This window comes from Myotis lucifugus, unplaced genomic scaffold (assembly GCF_000147115.1).
Source record: "Myotis lucifugus unplaced genomic scaffold, Myoluc2.0 scaffold_73, whole genome shotgun sequence".
Taxonomy (NCBI): Eukaryota; Metazoa; Chordata; class Mammalia; order Chiroptera; family Vespertilionidae; genus Myotis; species Myotis lucifugus.
Genome location: NW_005871121.1, coordinates 4,550,105 through 4,570,182, shown reverse-complemented (window position 1 = coordinate 4,570,182; position 20,078 = coordinate 4,550,105). Strand labels below are relative to the sequence as shown.

Here is a 20,078-nt window from a genome sequence, read left to right as displayed (position 1 = left end):
TTTAATACAAAAAGAATCCTTAGTATTATATTTGAGGAGACTTTCCTTTAATACTTAAAAATACATTACATTTTATAAAATGCATTAGTTTTTTGGGGAAGGTGTATGGAGGGCGAAGATTAATCCTATTATCAGTAAAAGAAGTTTGCATTTTCACCGCTTGTGAATTATAAAATTTATTTATATGTAACAAGGGATACAATTTTGTGTACACCTAAATGTCTATGCATTCTGTCCTTTCCTTTTGAAATTCCCTTGGACTGTGAATTGTCAAATTCTGGCATAAAGCTCTCATAGATGGGCTAATAAAATATGTATTTACATCTTCTGTGAAACAGTAAATTATAATTTGGTGTGTTATACGTCAAAAATAGAATACCATGATATTGTTTCTACAGTGATTCTCAAAAACAACAAGAACAACCGAACTCTGGGTTATATGGCACTTCAGATATGTAACCTGTAAAGCTTCCCTTAATTTCACTTTCCCCTTACGTGTGATTTTCCTCAGATATGATTTTTCTATGACTAAACAATACAGGTATTTTAGTGTTGATTTTTAAAGTTGTAGAAAGAAATTGAGAATTAGTTCAACGGGGAAACAAAGAACAAATGAAGATTTCCATTCTGTTGAGGCACTTCTAAGGCCATTTTTTTAAGCTAAATATCTTTAAATATAATTTAACTGTCCTATATTAGCTTTAGAATATTAAACAGATTTCAATGAACTGGCCCCAAAGTATCTTCTATACATATCAATATGCCACTGATTGCTAATGGTCATCTTTTTTTTTTGGGGGGGGGGGAGAAGAGGGGAGTTTTGCACTTAATAGATGAATACAGTAAAAAAAGAAGGGATGTTGTACTTGATGGTACAATATTATAACTCAATATCTGGAAATTAACATTAAAGGATGTTTGATTTCACTCACCACAGTAGAAGGCAAATATCATACTATTCAGATGGTTTGATGGATGACATCTGATTCCCCTTGATATAGATACTGGCCTACTAACAGCCTTCTGGATACAAGGTAGTGGGCTCATTGGTATTCGTCTGGATACAAGGTAGTGGGCTCATCGGTATTTGCATATTTTATCTTCCTGTCTTATTTCATCTGACTTATGCCTCATGTTGTTATACCAAGTTTCAGAAGTGATTTGTCAAAAGTAAGTATGGAGGGTAAATACTTTTTTTATTTGGAATAATCAGTGGTTATAAATAAAATTCATATTTGAAAAGTCCACCAAATCTAAAGAGAAGCTGAACTGTGAGGAATACTGTATAGAATCTGAAGTTAGTATCGCAACAGCAAGCAAAATTTAGATGCAGAGTGTAGTTTTCTTTTTAAGTGATCAGAACTATTTTTACTTGGATTCTAATATTTTGTTTTAAGACACAAACAACCCTCCATCCTCATCTCTTTCTAAGATGGTACCTTAATAATACATAAAAATTTGTGATCATTTATATGAAAACCCATGAAGTAACTCTGAAAGGTAAGTTTTGTCTAAAGAATCCAGTAACTGAAATACATCGTATTACAACCATAGAGATCTGTGTTCAAGCCTATAAGTGTCTAATAGTTAGATTAAAATGATATCAAACACCCAAATTTTCATCTACAGATGACCTATCTGGTCTAAAATATTATTGTTCCACTGATAATTATATATGTGGCTTGTGAATCCTACTTTCTTATTTTATGGAATGACTTTCCTTAGACTTAGTTTGATTATCAATAAGTTAGCAGGGACAGATTTGTATTGTGAAGGCTTTCTAATGTAGATATAATTAAGACTCCACTTCCTTGTTTTATTAGCAAGCGATCAGCAGTTAGGGGCAGGTACCCTTGCAATCTCTCTCCTGTTTTAGAATTCACAAAATGTTATTTACACTTGGACAGCCTCTGTGGCTGCCAGGGAAGGTCTGCTTGGCTCTTATTTAAGCTAAGTGTCTGGCATAGGGTGCTTCTCACCTGCCTTTCCTCCTAGTAAAAGAGGCAGCTGCTTTATGTTAACTGCTTTGAAATGTCACATGGCCACCAGAGAGAACACAGTCCACCATTTTGATTATATGAGGATTCTATTTTTTCCCTCCCCAAGTAAATCATTCTGTTGTTAAAACTTTGCAAATAGCTTCTTAGTCCTAAACATTTTGTGAAAATCTTACTAGAATTAGTTGGGTTTTGTTTTGGGGTGTTTTTTTTTTTTGCAACATAAATAAAGTAATGTCTAAGTATCTTTGTGGGACAAAGTTGGCTATCATGTAAATGTAGATGGTGTCTGGGTCTCCAGGGGCAGAGAACAATGACAATGCTTGTGAGTAGTAAGGACTAAGTTGCCAAGGTGGAGGACCGTGACTCCTGGGAGAGCGGACTACTCTGCTGTCACAGGCAGGCCAAGTCCAAGGAATTTGGATGAAAGGAAAGCCTATCAGGGGCCTTCACAATTCCATACAATTCTCCTTAAATTCATTGGAAAATGATTATTATAAACATAACCATATAGGTTTGAAAAACGACGAATTTATGTCTGATATTGGTTAAAGTCTCTTTATAGTCAAAGTAGAAAAAAACCATTAGAACACTAAATTACTAATTCATCCTGATTTTTTATTGTGAAAATAATTAAATTATTAAATAAAACCCTATGACTTGAATAAATATATCGATCGGCCCAAGAAAGCACGGGCTGAATCTGCTTGTGAAAAACAAAACATTGGAAGTCAAACATATTCATGAAATTTAATTTCATACTTATCAGTCTTAGCTATTGGCAGCCATAATGAAAAATATGTTAAAGTTAAGATAAATCGATTGGCTTAGAGTACAATGGAAGTGCCACTGTAAAATTCAAGAAAGCATTAATTGTTATTTTCTGCTAAAACATTTACTGGTGCTTGATTTTTAACTGCAATGACTTGAGAATATGAGAAAAGGAATAATTGTGAAAGAAACAAATGATGGGCTAATTGAAAAGACAAAAAAGAAGTGATTTGTCAAAAGCTAAAAAAAAAGGTTTTTATTCTAAAAACAAAGTAAAGAGCTTAATCTATCAACTAATATTAATTGACTGAATATGTAACTTCTGACACCCTAAACCCAGTGGACATCAGCTTGAAAATGAGGCTGATCATAAGGGCAGCCAGCTAATCCCAACAGTATAGACTGCAACCTTAACATATACATATTTTTAGAAGGTAAGAACCAGATTATCCTGATTCTCTTTTATGAAAGACAAACTTCATTTGAAAGCTCTCCGCATCACATTTATAGAAAGAAGGAAGAAACAATAAAGAAATTAAGGCAAATGTGAACACGTCTTAGCGTGCTTTCAGTTTCTTTGTAAAACAAATAATACCTGGTAGTAAGTGTCCTGGATAAAATGTAATGTGTTAGTAGGTGGCTATCATGTGACTTATTATTTTTGACTAATCATGATTGCTATTACTATGCCATTATATATGTGCAGGTTTGCCAACTTCTTACTTTGGAACAGAACTTTCCTATTTGTGGGTCTTTCCAATCTGTAATAAGCTGTATGTCTATGGCACAAAATAATTTGTATTCTAATTAGATTGCAGGAACCAAGAGAATGATGGGAAATATTTTAATGCAGAAAAAACTTCCTTTAATGATGTAACAGTAGTTCTTAAACTTGAACTACTACAGTATATCCAGATTGCTGGGCCCTACTCTCAGAGTTTCTGATTCAGTAGATCTGGGGTTAGATAACTTGCTAGTCAGCATGTCTAGCAAGTTTCTAGGTGATGTTGATAATGCCAGGTCAGGAATGACACTTTGAAAATCAATGTGTATACGTGAGTGTGTATGTGTGTGCATGAGCATATACACATATGAGCACACATAAATATGCACATATACATAAATACATATGTGCACACACACACATATATATGGGCACATATGTAATTATACATAACTTTATGTATGTGTGTATATATAGGTATGTACTAATTTGATAAATGGTACTAAGATTGAAGTAAAGCTTCTATTCACTAAACATAACATATGCTATTACCTTTTCTCTTCAAGAGCAAAAGTCAAAATGGCCTTGCTGACGTGACATGACATCTGTTAGTTTTGATGGTCCCCAGCACTGAAACTGATGATCCTTACATATAGGAAGAGGCATGCTTCCAAAGAATTCAGGCAGTGACAATGCTTTACTTTTGTGTCAGGATATAACAAAAGAATGGAGGCTTTCCTTATCCTACTGACAAATGAAAAAGCCCTCCTAATGATATATGACCCCAGTAAATAGGGAGGAAATACATCATGAGAAAACATTTCTATACCTAAGAGAATACAAAATTATTGTGGACTGCCTACCTTCAGGTAAATGTGCTAGGGGCTTTCTGTATGTTATGTAAAATTGTGATTACTTGATAACAACATATTTTTTATTTATTAGAGCAAAGAAGATAAGTTTATATTTATTGAGTAATCTAACTGGAAATGGAAATAAACAGCAGCACATCATTGCTGACAGTGTTGTTTGAAAAGTACTTAAACCCACTGAGTCACATCAAACAAGATGCTTTATTTGTATGTCAATATCTTGCCATTACTCTTTATAGCTTGCTGGGCAATTCACATCTACACACATTTCGTTTACCTTCACGATCTTGATGAGCGTCTTCAGTTGGTAAATATGAAGCTGAAGGTCTAATCTGTCCGCCAACCACACACAGATGACTTTCATGGAACTGCTGTACCATTGCTGGAAAGAGGGATGGGGGCAGAGGGGAGGAGAAGAGGAAAGAAAAAAAACCTCTGCAATATTCATTTAACAGATTCGGTAATGAGGGGGTAATGAAACACTCTGAAATGACCACAGATCAGCACTTGAAGTCAATAACGCTATAATTTCCTGTTAACAGAATTGTATGTTTAGCTAGAGAATCTGCTAAGCTGACCTGGCCTGTTCTTCCCATGAATTAACATTACAGGCTTTCAGCAGTAACATATTCATGGGAAACAGTGTTTTTGCACTTGCTGCCTACTGGCCTGCTTTGCAATTTGTAGGTAACAATGGGTACTAGATACACGTTATGGGACTGAATGGACTGCCAAATAGCAGGAAAAAACAGGTAAATAATTTTCAAAGGAAAATTTGCCATTAGCTTGTATGTTATGTAAAAATCCAAGAGTAGGTGCATTATGCCATAATGCATGTAGTCAATACCTAGAAATAACATTTTGAAGGAGTGATGGCAAAAATAGCCACAGCTTACTGAACTACAATCCTCAAGCACACATGTACCTGTTATTGATTGTCAAGTATTTGCCAAAATCTTTTAAAACCACCTCAAATAAAAACTTTAGGTTGTAGGCATGAACATCATCAGGATGGAATTCTTCTGACTTTTGTTTTTTCCTCGTGTCTTATAAGAATCACAAAACAGCTGTCAGTTGAAAGGAAAGTTTCTGTTCCATTTTGCGAGGGTTTTGGATGGTTCATTTACCTCTGTTTATTACAACTCTCTTTAGGGGAAAACTGAAATTCTTCTTCAGTGTAATTTCCTATTCATCTTTAATGTCTGCAAGTGTAGCAAAAGGAGGGATTTTGTTCCAGTTGTCCAAAAAAAGGCAATCTGTCAGTGGTGACATTTTAAGAGATTCAATGACTACCATGCGCCAAGCTTGGTTTAGGTGATTCTGTAAGAATAATCATGCTACTCGTTCAGGTAACCATGAGAAATACCCGTCTATTCAGCACTTAGGAGATGATGAGAGTTTTTGAAAGAGAAGAAATCTCGTACCTTGTTTGTATACATAAACATAGTGACACTACAGGTCACACACGTATGCATATGTTTGTAGGTATTTGAACATAAAAAAACTTAAATATTTTTCTTCACATAATAAAACAGTAAATTCAACTTCTAAGAGAAACCTCAAGGGATACAAATAAGTCTGAAATTCATCTGGACTTGTAGTAACATTGTTCTAATAAAATTTCGTAAAAGAAATGGTATTTTAAGCATAAGTTAAGAATGAATTTGGTTTCATATTCATCAGACTTCTTTCTATTGATTTGTTAGTACACTGAACATACATGTTTAGAATGAGATAAGCTAGATAAAGTGAAGAACTGATTTACTAAATACTATGATATCAAATGGATGAATGAACATTTTAAAAATTGGTTAGACTATGATCTTTAAAAAATGTTATTCATGTACCTAATTTTGCTCTTTTCTAAAGATTACTTTCTTAATTTTAAGACATGTAAAAGTATCAGAAATAAGTTTTATAAAATGAGACAAATTCCTAAACTCTTAAAAAATGAATTGCTAATGAATTCAGTACTTCTGCTGACATACTAAATCTAAAATCATTTATAATCTCTTTATTTCTGATACCATTTAAATTCTATGCTTTCTTATTTCAAATTATTTTTAGTCTTAACTTCTTGAGTTCTATTTTAATACGGGTAAACACTCACCGGACTGGTGATACTGAAGACACTGAATTAAGACCCTTACTCCTTCCCACATAATTTGAAAGCTAAAATATACTAGTAGTCATGATGGTTATGACTCTTAAATTCTATTCCTTCTGCAGGGGATAATAAAATTTTCTTTTTGTTGGGGGAGGGGGGGTAAAATATGATAAATTGTATGAAGTCTAGCATAACATACTAGTTAATCTGTCTGTGCAGGTACTATAAAAATGGTAAGTTGTATGAACTTGAGGAAATGGAAATACTTTCTTAAATTGCTCCATATGTATTTTTTCTTTAAAAAATCCTTACATAATTTAAAATTAATTTTACTTCATTTTTCTATTACATATGAATAATACTAATGGTTATGTGGTAATCAAAAAGACACCTAATGTAACACAGAAATTTATTTTTAATGTGGTAATATCTTTAATAAAAATGGCAAAATTATAATTTTAGAAAAAAAACAATTTTAGAATAAATGATCCAAAGTTAACAAAAACACACACATAAAAACACAGGGGAAAAAAGAGAACTACTGTTAAGTAGAATTTTTAAGCTCCTTTACCATAATCTTACTTTAAAGGCCAACAAATTATTCTATATGGAAAATTCTATAAGAAAAATGATAGTATCTGGTAAGAATGCATATTTTTTGGTTCCCATGTCAAAGCATTTTGAAGAACTTCAGCTAAATCAAGCAAATGAAGAGAAAGCAGTAGCTCAGTTTATGTTGCTACTAAGAATAAAGTAACAAAAACAAAAACACTCTCCTTTCTTGTATAGGATGAAACACACACACACACACACACACACACACACACAAAACAAATTTCTAGCATTTTCCTATTTCTGGAGCTGGAACTGGTATTTTTCTCTTTGGGGTGCTGAAGTATGGTGAGTCCTAGGTTTTCATCTTGAGAAAAAAGTCCAAGATAGCAGCTTAGCTTCAGCCCCTGCCCCCACCAAACCAAACCACCCTCCCAAAACAAAGGGAAAACGTTTTGAAAAAGGATGAATGTGCAGTGAAGTCTGAGTGTTCGAAAATGCCCTTTCATTTTGGAAAAGTTAATTTTTTAAAAGAACTTGGTTGACTATTCCCTTTTCCCGTCAGGGGCTGACAAGGAAGGGGCGCTGTGGCTTGCCCTGGAGCCAGGGCTGTGGCATTATTGCTTTATTCTTTGCTTTGGAATAAAGCAGTCAGTGTATATTCTATCTTTTTTTTCCCCTACACCAATCCATGACAGCAGCCTACCACGTTAACAAAATATAGATTTTTTTTTCTTTTTGTGGTTCATTCAGCTCCTGTAAGGGCATGTATTACTCACTTCATTTTCTTGAGATATCTCTTTTAAAGCAAAAATAAAAGGAAAGGAAAGGCTAGGGTTGACTCTGTGAGACCCCTGTATTTATTCACACTTATTGTGCATGACTGTAGACTGGTAAATCATATTAGCAGCCCGTCTCCCCATCAAGCTGCTACTTGCTTTCCAGCCCTGGGAAGGTTCAACAAATCAACAGGAGCACGGAAAACAGAACATCAGTCTAATCTAGTGTTTAAGGTGAAGTTTTCAAACCCAATCTAAGAAGATCTTTAGAGCAAGCAACAAGCTGAAGGGCTCAGAAGGTGGTATTGACAATGAAAGAGTGTGGAAATATTGAGAAGCGCAGCACTTGTGCATTTTTAATAACAAGAGGGTCAACAAGGACACAGCTCCCTCCGTGCCCGGAGTTGCCACTGACTATGGAAATTGCCACACCACGGCTATGAGCGCTTGCAGTTCATCAGCTTTCTTAAACAGTTCATCAGCTTTCTTAAACACCCCGAACCCCCTCCGTGGACCTTTAGTCTTGAATTAACAAACCAAAGCAATGAAAGAGGGTGCAGCCTGAATGGCTGGCATTGATCCCCAACTGTGCCACACTACTACAGGCCCTGAAAAATTCTCTCCATTGTCAATAGAAATTGACAAACCTCCTCTCCTAAATAGTGCAGCTGAGCCGGGCGGGATCCTTGCAGCTGTAAAGGGCTCTGCTCTCGGGGCCCCGGAGCACTAACAATGGAACAAGCATGAGCTCTTTGTCAGCCCCAGACTCGGCAATTTTCTAACAAGGATTAAAGTTGTTTCTCTGCAGCGCGGGTGAAAAGAGATTTAGCAACATACCGTGCTTTCTTCATGCAAGTTAAAGAGAAGCAGTTAAGGAATTCCACTATTCTGTTGGCCAGTGGAGATGCAAAACAAATATACTAAATGCGCACAGGTTCCCTTTCTGCTAATGTATAACATTTTAAGGATGATTCGATTAAGTATAATGCGTATTGCCTGGAAACCAGCATTGCACATTTATTTGGGAAGTTTTATTTTTAACAAGTCCAGCTGCTTGCCACCTGCAATGAGGTCTCAATACATACTAATGCACAATGCCTTTAGGCCCTCTGTAGCTGATATTCCTAAATCTGACTCACAAGACCACATAGGGTTTATATATCGCGGCTGCTTCCAGCAAATGATTTCCGTCAGAATGTGGCTTCTGATGATGATGGCAAGGTAAAAATAGCCGCTTTGCCAGGGGACAAATCTGTGACATATTTTCTGCTTAAGTGTTTAGCTTTTTATTGATTATGAATTGGTGCAACTAGTTGATCTACTCTCATTTTTCTCCAGCTATGCTCGTCTCAATAGGTGAACAACAGAAAAAATAGAAAAGAACCAACACTTTTTAGTGCACTAACGATATGGAGTGGCTGAACTTCCACAGTAGGCATGTATGTCTTCATCTATTTCAAGAGAAGCTGTTTTACAGGCACTGAATCACTGTGTTGAAATACCATCTAGAAAATCTCACCTTAGAAAAGATGTACCTTTTTAATGCAAGGTTTAATAGAATAAAAACATAATATTCTTGAAATGCTGAAGGTTTTGATATGTTTGATAAATATAAGCCATCCTTTAGGATGACTGGTAGCTTTAGAGAGCAACAAAATACTTAGAAATATTCATGCCTGACAGTTTCACCAGTCTATTAACAAGTACATAGAAATGTGTTATTACGTACACACTGTCGATCGTACATCTCTGTAGTGTAACTAAATTTAGCGCCACTCACTTCCCATTTCTAAACATTAAAATGCAAAGTTTATTTTAATGGTAAGTTGGATACAGTGATATCAACATTTCCTCCTCTGTTCAAGGCATCCTGCGAAAATGACCATATTTAGCTTCACAAAACAGACCCCAAAACACAATCATTTTGGAAGTGTTAAGTGTGAATTTGTTGTTGGCTTGGAATAAGAGTAAGGGCTATATGTAAGGAAAACCGAAGCCAGTCTTATGGTTAAATACAGGCCTAACCTACACTTATCAACATTCCCAGCGAGACCCAGGATGGAAGACAGAGACTCGCGTCTCCACGTGGCAGCCGAGGGCTGGCTGACGACACAGCAGAGCAAAGGAGGGAAGCTGAGAGGCGAGTAGTGCGGCCCCCTTTCATGCTACTCTCTGCTTTATTGAGCCCATCACTGGCTTTCTCTACGCCTCAGTTTTCTCATCTGTAATGTGAAGGGCAGGCTTTATGAATATAGCTCTAAAATAATTAGATTCTGATAATCTCCAGAAATACCATGAGGTTATATTTGTCAGAGTAAAGGGCATGATTAGAAACACTATAGCTTGTGATTCTTGTAAAAATGAGGGGGAAAGCTAAATTGCCATATTTTTTCCTTTCATATGTGGCCTAAATATAGCTTTATTCTTGAAAAAAAAAATGCAAGCTTAGAGCTCCAGAACTTTCTATCACCTATTTGTTTTTTAACTTACTCATTTTGGTATTTTAATGAAGTAGTGCCATATAAAAGTCAAACAAAGTGTAATGAGGAATGCATGAGATTTATAAAGAACTGTAAGATGCAGTTATTCTTATTACTATTTTCTTTATGAATTCCTATTATAAAGGAATCTGACATATTTTTCTTAATCGAGTGCATCAGTTAAAATGTCATTTAATTCTTACAACCTTGATGGATGGCTATTATCATCCCCATTCTGCCTATGAAAACTGAGCTTATGGGTAGATAACTGGGTTTAGATTAAGCAATTAATCCAAATTTATGCCAGCATAAGTGGCAGGATTACGATTTTTATCTTCTATCTAAACTCCAGAGTCTGTGCTCACGACTCTAGGCTATTCAATTTCTTTCTAGAAAACAGTTTGTTCTGTCAATAAAATCTCTGATTCTTTAAGGATAATTTGTTGCTTCTAGCAGACAACTAAGAAAACAACTCGATCATTCCTGGTGGCTCTTGCTAGTCGATCTCACACAGGACTGTGAAGTCATACAGGAGATACTGTTAAGTCCATCATATTTCCTTACAAGTTAACGCAATCTACATTTTCAAATATATCTGTAAACCCAATGATGTAATATGTAAATAAATTATTTAAAGAACCACACTCCCTGTTAGGTAACCAACCAAATGGCTCTTAAGCTACACATCTCCCACAGGTCCCCTTAAGACATTTTAAAGTGCCATACACCCAAATGCTTAGGAATACCAGAAAGGATTTTTTTTTCACTGTAACAAAACAAGGCAATGTGGACAAAGGTCGTTGGCTCATTTATAAGGGGACCCGATCCATGTTTGTAGCTTTCTTCTTTTTTAAAACCACAGGCCAGAGAAGTATTTGATTCATGTCTTTTTTCTTCCATGTCCAATAGCCTCACATTCAGGGTGATTTGTACTTTTTAAAACTCTACCAGGAAGTCTGCAAATGAGAGTTCACGAGCACTATGATGAGAAAATGTAAAAAGAGCTAACCTGGCAGGTTTGGCATACAACTGGTATCTAATAAATGCTTGTTAAATACTGGAAAAACTTTCCTGTTCTTGAAGTTCAATACTTTTTTTTTCATACTTTTACTTTTTTAAAATGTCTCAATGTAAAAACCAAGATATTTTCAGGTGAATTAGAACCTTTTCAGATACAAAACAGAGTGAGTTACCGAGCAGGGCAAGTTCCAGAACTTGGGAGTCTCACAAGCTCTTTTCCACTCACTACTATGACATTAATCCGAACTCCCTTCATTCCAAGGTGTCCTGACGGCAATGTTATTCCACTAGCCTGCCTTTCTCCACACTACACAGGAGACTAAAATAAAGCTGTTCTTAATATTCATACTGTTCTTAATATTCATCATCACCAAGTGGGCAAGCACTTCTGTACATTTATTCTGTGGTTCTTTCCCGAATGTTATAAAGACTAATGACTATAAAGTGAAAATTTCAGATAATCAGTTGTTACTAAGTGATGGGGTGGACACTAGTTTGACGACTCTTTTGACTAAAATGAACTCGGGTCAATCCAATTATACTGGCATATGCACCAGTTTGGGGCACAGTCATAGCCCATGAATAGTTCATTGGGGCACTTTGACCTTTTCATATAGTTGAGTGGTTCATTTTGAACACTATAGATAACATTTTGGTCAGTACTGCATCTAAATCAATAATGAAGGGTATCCGGGTAAAAAATAAATTGGACTCCAGGAACTGCAACTGAATGGAACAAGTTGTTTTGAGATAAAACCCAGGTCTAAGAATTAGCAGACTTTTTTTTGCTTCAGTCTTCTTATAAAAAAATGGGGAACAATCATTCCAAAATGAGTTTTCGAGAGTGCTGTGAGGACTGAAGCACATGGCTACCTTTCTGCCTCCGACTCAGTGCACTCCCATGGGAACCCTTGTCAGCAAACTTTCTGGGCCAGTCCACTGTCTCGACGTTTAACCCCACACACGGTTCCCCAGCCAGATCCAAGTTGACCTTTAAGACTCAGTTCAACCATTGTTTCTGCTATAAATCCAATACTCTCTCTTACTAGGTAGAGTTAGCTGCTCCTGTATTTCTGCTCCTAGAACTCTGTACGGGTGTCTATAAAAACATTGTAGAACGTACTGTATGTCCACCTCAATGGGCTGTATCCACAAAACAGCAATGATTCATATTTTTATTGCTACCTCCAGCCCTTTCCAGAATGTCAGGCACACAACATGCATTGCCTAGTTGTTGAAGGACTGAATGCTTTAAATATTTGGAAATATGAAATGCTACACATATAATAGTGACAGGGCAGCCTTTCAATAGAAAAAGGACAGAAGAATGTGAGAGCCAGATTTATTGCTGACTTAAATCATCATTCATGAATAGAAAAGTAATTTGATAGATGTTAAAACTGTAGAAATCACCCAAAAGTAAACAACTGATTTTGGCTAAAGAAATTGAACACAGGACTAAAACAGAGCTTTAAAGGTGACAGTCTAATTTCATTTAGGTGATGAGTTAAATAAAGGAGAAAGTCCTAATCACCCCCATGTCCATGTCCATATATGAGTGTCACACATATATACACGTTTGCACAACAGTCTGATGATACTCCCCGCTGTTGTTGATGTGTTCAGGGGGCTGCCTCTCCAGCAGGTGCTCAGGGCACTGGTGCCCACTCCTGGGGGCTCTCTGAGGCTCTGGGGCACATCTGGAGCAGGGCTGGCTGTGCGGCCTGTGCATTTGTACCTCCACCTAACCTGTCCTCATGCCTTCTACACTTGTTGGCTTTGTGCGCTGTCTGTGAAAAGGGCAGAAAACATCACTGCGACAGCATTGCTGACTTCAGTTTGAGGGAACATTAGAGCACCCCCCCCCCCACCCGGGAGCTGGTGTGAGCCAGGTTTGGAGCAAAGAACTCTTAGACCAGTGGTTCTCAACCTTCCTAATGCCGCAACCCTTTAATACAGTTCCTCATGTTGTGGTGACCCCCAACCATAAAATTATTTTCGTTGCTACTTCATAACTGTAATTTTGCTACTGTTAGGAATCGTCATGTAAATATCTGATATGCAGGATGTATTTTCATTGTTACAAATTGAACATAATTAAAGCATAGTGATTAATCACAAAAACAATATGTAATTATATATGTGTTTTCCGATGGTCTTAGGCGACCCCTGTGAAAGGGTCGTTCAACCCCCAAAGGGGTCACGACCCACAGGTTGAGAACCGCTGTCTTAGAGGGTGGAGAGGGGAGGGGGCGCCCTTATCTCACAGTCATAGCACTTGACATTGCAAACACTGGAGCAAGGTACACACTTTGTGTTTGGCCTCACTTTCAGCAAGTTTCTAATCATGCTCTTGTAACAGACGGAAATAAACTAACACATGTCACAGGTGATCACTAGAATGTATTTTGAAAGGGCATGTAAAACATTTTAATTTACAACTTTTTCGAAAAACCCATCTGATACTAAGACTATAAGCTCCCTTAAGACGGTCTATCTTGTGTCACATTATATTCTCAGCCTCTAGCACAGTCTGTGGCCTTTAGGAAATGCCCAATAAATGCTGGTTGGATGAATAAATTATTAATAAGAGGGGTTTCACTTTCCTATTCCAATTAGAATCCTGAGTCATTGTGACAGCGATAGCCAACTACGTGGGGCCACACCAAAGCCTAACCTTTTAATCCCCGCTTTCACCACCATTCCTTACACATAGTAACTGAATGGTGAACTGGATCTGTTTTCTAGACCATATGCATTCAAAACGTGGACAGAATGAACATTCTACATTAATAACCATATCCTTTGTAAGGGTACACGACAGGCAGTAACTGAGGGGAAAGTCAGCGGGAAGAGCTGTGGACAGAACATGAAGCCACATTTGAGGATCAGGAGAGCAACAGGACGGGCAGTTATGTATCAGAATGCCTAAGCAGCGATGTGGCTGGAAAGAATCTTGTTCAGCCACATTCAAATACCGCATCCCATTCCTGACTCTGAACCTTACGCACAACAGAGGACACTTTGAGAAGTTTCAAAGAACAGCCACAAGGATGATTAAAGGGCTAGAGAGGGGCCTATGCAGAGAAGTTAAACAAACAGGGATTGCTTGTTCTGGAGCAGACAGGTATGACAGGTGGCTTAATAACAGTCTTCACACAAGGGACAGATCATTCCCTAGAGCAGTGGTTCTCAACCTTCTGGCCCTTTAAATACAGTTCCTCATGTTGTGACCCAACCATAAAATTATTTTCGTTGCTACTTCATAACTGTAATGTTGCTACTGTTAGGAATTGTAATGTAAATATCTGATATGCAGGATGGTCTTAGGCGACCCCTGTGAAAGGGTCGTTCGACTGCCAAAGGGGTCGCGACCCACAGGTTGAGAACCGCTGCCCTAGAGGATGCTGGTTACCTGCTTTTTGTTCTCCACTGAGAGGAAAAGGAGAAATGGGTTTCAAAAACAACATGAAGGCCTTAGCTGGTTTGGCTCAGTGGATAGAGCGTCAGCCTGCAAACTGAAGGGTCCTGGGTTTGACTCCAGTCAAAGACACGTACCTTGGTTGCAGGCTTGATCCCTGGCCCTGGTCGGAGGGCATGCAGGAGGCAACCAACTGATGTGTCTGTCTCACATCAATGTTTCTCTCTCTCTCCTCCTCCCTTCCATTCTCTCTAATGGGAAAATATCCTCGGAACAAAAACCAACCAAACAAAAAACAAAAACAAGAAAAAACAGCATGAAGAATTTAGGTGAGGCAGAGGTGAGAATCTTCTTTAATCTGAACAAAATGTTTTGCCCTTGCCCTAACCGGTTTGACTCAGTGGATAGAGCGTCGGCCTGTGGACTGAAAGGTCCCAGGTTCGATTCTGGCCAAGGGCATGTACGTTGGTTGCGGGCACATCCCCAGTAGGAGGTGTGCAGGAGGCAGCTGATCGATGTTTCTCTCTCATCGATATTTCTAACTCTCTATCCCTCTCCTTTCCTCTCTGTGAAAAATCAATAAAATATATTTATTTAAAAAAATATTTTGCACAGATTAAGAGAGCAACATTTAGATGGTCACTTATCTAGGATTGAGCTGAGATCGAGAAGTCGAGGGCTCTGTCTCAAGCTTAGGTGTTTATAATCGTGGCCATCTGGCTGCCACTGTGCTGCCCACTTGTGAGTGGCAGTGACGATGCTGCAGGGAAAGCTTGCGGAGGGGGTGGCTGACAGGGGGAGTTGCAAATGGCCTTAAAGCCATGCATCACTTGCTGATGGAGTTAGGTGTGAAGAGAAGGAGAGTAGCAGCTATCGGTTCTATGAGAACATCACACTGGTCCACGGACAGAGCTGCTGGCCTCAGGGGAGGCCTGTGTATTTCCATGAAGGCACCGTGGCCAGTTGCAGTGCAAGCATGCCAAGTCACCAGGGAAAGCCGGGCTCTGCATGGGGAAGCCAGAACTTCAGACCATCTTAAAGGTGAACGCAGCACGAAACCAATACCGAGTGACTTTTGGAATGCTCATCTTGTTTCCAGTAATCCTTTCAACTATTGTGTGCAAAATCAGTAGAAAGAATATTCTAATTTCTTCAAAGACTATGAAGTCTATGGTATTGGATGGTTGCATGAATGCAGATGCACACTGAAAGCATTTGGTGGTTAGAAAAATATCTGATGAAAAGGAAAGTTTTGTCATCTTCCGTTCATCAAAGCCAATTTTACCATTACTAAGAGTGTTTAGGTGATCAACAATATTTCCCCCCCTAGTCAAGTAGAGCCCTCAGATCAGTCCGCATGTGAGATTTTTTTTTTTAATCCTGAGCACTATTAAAGGTGAGTTAAGGCTCTGGTGGAAATCTAAAGAGCATCCGTAAATCTGAGCACTGCTCAGCTTTTGAATTGCTTTTCTTCTTCTCAGTTCTTTTAAATGGTTTTCTATGGCAGGAACATTTTTCTTAATTAGTCACAGCTAATTAGTGTTCTGGCATAGACAAGTAATCAGAAATGTCAGAGCTGCAAGGCTACATCTCCCTAATCCTTTGATAATAATTTAGCCTCCTGGGAGGGCCCCAAGCTGCGGTAAGTAGTGACTGACAATAAGGCAAAATTAGGTGGGCAGCAGACCATTAGGATAGAAAAATAAAAAGCACTACCCAATCCCGCTGAGCACCATCAGGCAACTAACTGCACTGCCAGATGAGGTGCCTGTTTAAGCCTGTGTTGTTAATTAGCTGATGCTACCAGACCTGCCACATATGTCCAGGTGCCTCATGCAAGGTTGTGAATTTCTGGGAATGAGCCAAATGACAATTGTGTCCCATGATCACATTTCAAGAATATAAGTAAGGAGGCCACATATTTCTTGAAGATTATTTTGAATTATCAAAGAAACAAGATCAACAAGCTACCATGCGTTTTCTTTGAGGCAATTAGGCACGCTTCTCTCAAGTTTCTCAGGTTTTCATTCACCAACAGCTTAGATTCAAATGAGGGCCTCTGGCCGCTCCGAGCCCCGCCTGGGCTTGCCAAAGCTGTTTTGGCACAAACCACACATCAAAATAGATCCCTTAAAAAAATAAATTCTTACACTTACAAATAATAACATGAAAATAAGGGTTATTAACGAAAATGAACCAGACGGCTGTAATTTGAGAGCAGAGGTTTAAAAGGGAAACAAACTTTGAGGGAAAAAAAAGGTAAAGAGCAAACTCCGTATGGCATTTACTGAGGCAGGTAAGACAATACACAGAGCAAGTTTGACTATGACTATCTTAAAAAAGGCCAAACCACTTCAATGTGAGCCCAGATACTGTAGGTAAAACAATGCAGGAATACATACAATTAAGAAAACACACACACACACACACACACACACACACACTGGAAAACAATGTGCTAAAGCAGCTCAACCACACAGTGTTAACACAGGTGACTGCAAAATGAATGAAATGCTGCTCAGAGAACACAGATATCAAACACTCGGTCAAACTTTGTATCTGTCTTTAGTACACACTGAGGCACCAGGGTACACAACATTACCTGTTTAGAAATAAATGATCTCAAATAGCCTCGAGTACATCACTGAGCTTATATCATCCATCTCTTTCTAGTGATAGAAAAGAAATAGAATTCTTACACCACGTGACAGAAGTGAATGTGCAATTCTGAGTGTTGATAGGAGAATCACGGTTGGGCATAACGGACCCACAGTTAACGTTTCAGATTTGAATTTTTTTTATATACACACAAAGCCAAAAAGAACATACTCTGTAGTGGAAATCTATACACATTTATGCAGAATATAGAAAAACTTTCCAGTTACTTGAGAGGGAAAGGTCACTGAAAAGAGGAACACTGTTATTTTTAAATCAACATTCACATATAAGAGAATAGATCTCTGCTATCATCAAATTTACGACATGTAAGAAGGTGAAAAAGTCTTTAGACTTAGTGGGGTCTGGCCTGCCTTCCCAATAGAGAGGCTAATTATACACACAAAGAAATTCATCCAAGAATATGACTGAAAAAGTAGATGGTCAGTGGTAAACACACACTCCGAGGTAGTTATGGAAAGAAAGTTTAACTAGGAGCCATTCTTACCGGGGCTCTGGTGACTTCCACTATTCTTGGGAAATCAACATGACAATAAACCGAATTTTTAAATAACTTAAGGATAGTAATATTGATCTTACTGAGGATGGAAATACATTCTCAAATCAAAAATTTGGGCATTAGTGTGAAATGCTAAACTCAAAAATTCTGAGCATTTCCCCCCTTTCTTATTTGGAGTAAGTGCCAAATTAGTTTTTTTGAGAAGCACACTTACCTGTAATAGTTGTTTTTTTCCCCTTCTTTTCCTTTTCATTGCATTGAACCATAAAATGGCTACTGAACTCATCAATATAGTTGAGGTCAATTTTACTTAAATGTTTAATTTAGAGTTTCTTTACTGAAAAGAATTTTTTTTCAAGGAAACTTCTGAGAAATTAATCCTTGTCAAACACTGTTTGGATGAATGTAGCTGATTAACTACCATTTAAAGAATTACTTTTAATTTTAGAAGACACCGCAACAGTATTTTAAAAAAATGTCACTGAGATGAAACTCCTCAATAATTAAATGTTTAATCAGTTTATAACACAAGAGAATGTTTCATTTGCATGATTTGCCAATTAAGTACTGCACCCTGATGTGTCTTCAGCAACATGAGCGCTAAATGAAATTGTTTCAAAGGGACTCACGGTGGGCAATGCCCAATCAATTTGCAGAGGTTTAGAGGGGCGGGTTGGTGCACTTTGGCCAACCCCTCAGTGTTGTCATGTTCTTGGCCGTTAGGAAATGACCTCAGAGGGTGCTCTTGCAGCAATTCCTCTAGCTGTCAATTCTGACATGTAAAACATCACCACTTTCCAACCAGAGACCCAAAGCCCTCCAGGAATGTTACCAGTGTCTCTCCCTACACATGGGCACCTGTGGCCGGCACTGTGTGTCCTGAAACCTGAGAGTGTGGGAAGCAACATCATTGTAGACATTAAGGATGGAATTTAAGAATTAGAAAATCTTTGTCCTATTTTTACATTGGGATTAGATGAGTTGTAGATGGCTTTGATTTAATAAGAATTTTAAAAAGACTACGTTAGACCCTCGGTTTTGTGGACCTCCATGTAATGGACAAAATTTTCGGTCCATATGTCACATGTGAAAATGAACACTCTGTTAATTTTAAAATGCTTTTAACAAAGATTTGCTTATAATTAAATTAACGGAGTCCTAACTTGCTGGTTTGATTCCTGGTCAGGACATGTGCCTTGATTGCAGCTTCATCCCCGGTTAGGGGTGTGCATGAAGCAGCAGATCTATGTTTTGCTCTTACATCCATGTTTCTCTCTCCCTGTCCCTTCCTCTCTCTCAAAAAATTAATTTAAAAAATCTTTTTAAAAATGGAGAGGCTGTTTCACAGTCTTATTTAAAAATAAGTTAACAGGTTTATTAATTCACTGTTGTGTTAACAAATTTTAGTAAATAGGCCATATGTTGGAAAAAACACTGTAGTAATCGCCCTAGCTGGTTTGGCTCAGTGGCAAGAGCGTTGGCCTGAGGACTAAGGGTCCTGGGTTTGATTCCGGGCAAGGGCACATGTCTGGGTTGCCGGCTTGATCTCCAGAAGGGGGTGTGCAGGAGGCAGCCAATCAATGATGTCTCTTTCATCATTGGTGTTTCTTTCTCTCTCGCCCTCTCCCTTCCTCTCTGAAATCAATAAAAATACATTTTAAAAAAGATTTCCAATACTTTATAACAAAACAAAAAAACACCGTCACCGTTCATAAACAAAGTCCACAAATGATTATCGTATGATCACAACGCACTGCATGTGTGGGGTGATTGATCCTGTTGTCTCGAGGCATGACTTTCTGCAGCAGTTTTAACACCTGTGGCCAATGTTCCCACGTGCGCTAAGCCTCACGCCAGCCCGCGCACTTGGTGACTCACTGAGACTGGTGAATGCACCTGAGAATCTTACAACACCGAGGGGTTGACTGAAGTTGACTAAAGTGCCCCTCTGACCTGTGTGCATTTACTACATCTATTCAGTATAAATTTAACATCACAGCAATGCATATAGAAAACTCTTCTGTGAAATAAAACCTTCATACTTAATTTTAATTACAAATGTGTCAACATAAGTAAAAACAGGTAAATGAACCAACTTGTCAATTTTTAACATATGCGTTCAGAAAACCTACTTTTACTATATAATGGACTTTCGGCCTTAACGGACACCCCCTCGCCTG

At 38.0% G+C, this 20,078-nt stretch overlaps 1 protein-coding gene across 1 annotated transcript in view; it reads right to left on the bottom strand.

Moving 5' to 3' along the window:
- The window catches only part of CADPS2 (calcium dependent secretion activator 2), a 378,380-nt gene that overhangs the window by 1,569 nt on the left and 356,733 nt on the right, over nucleotides 1-20,078 (bottom strand). The window contains 1 exon segment of the mRNA XM_023755323.1: nucleotides 4,642-4,746. Coding sequence (XP_023611091.1) covers nucleotides 4,642-4,746 — 105 coding nt within the window.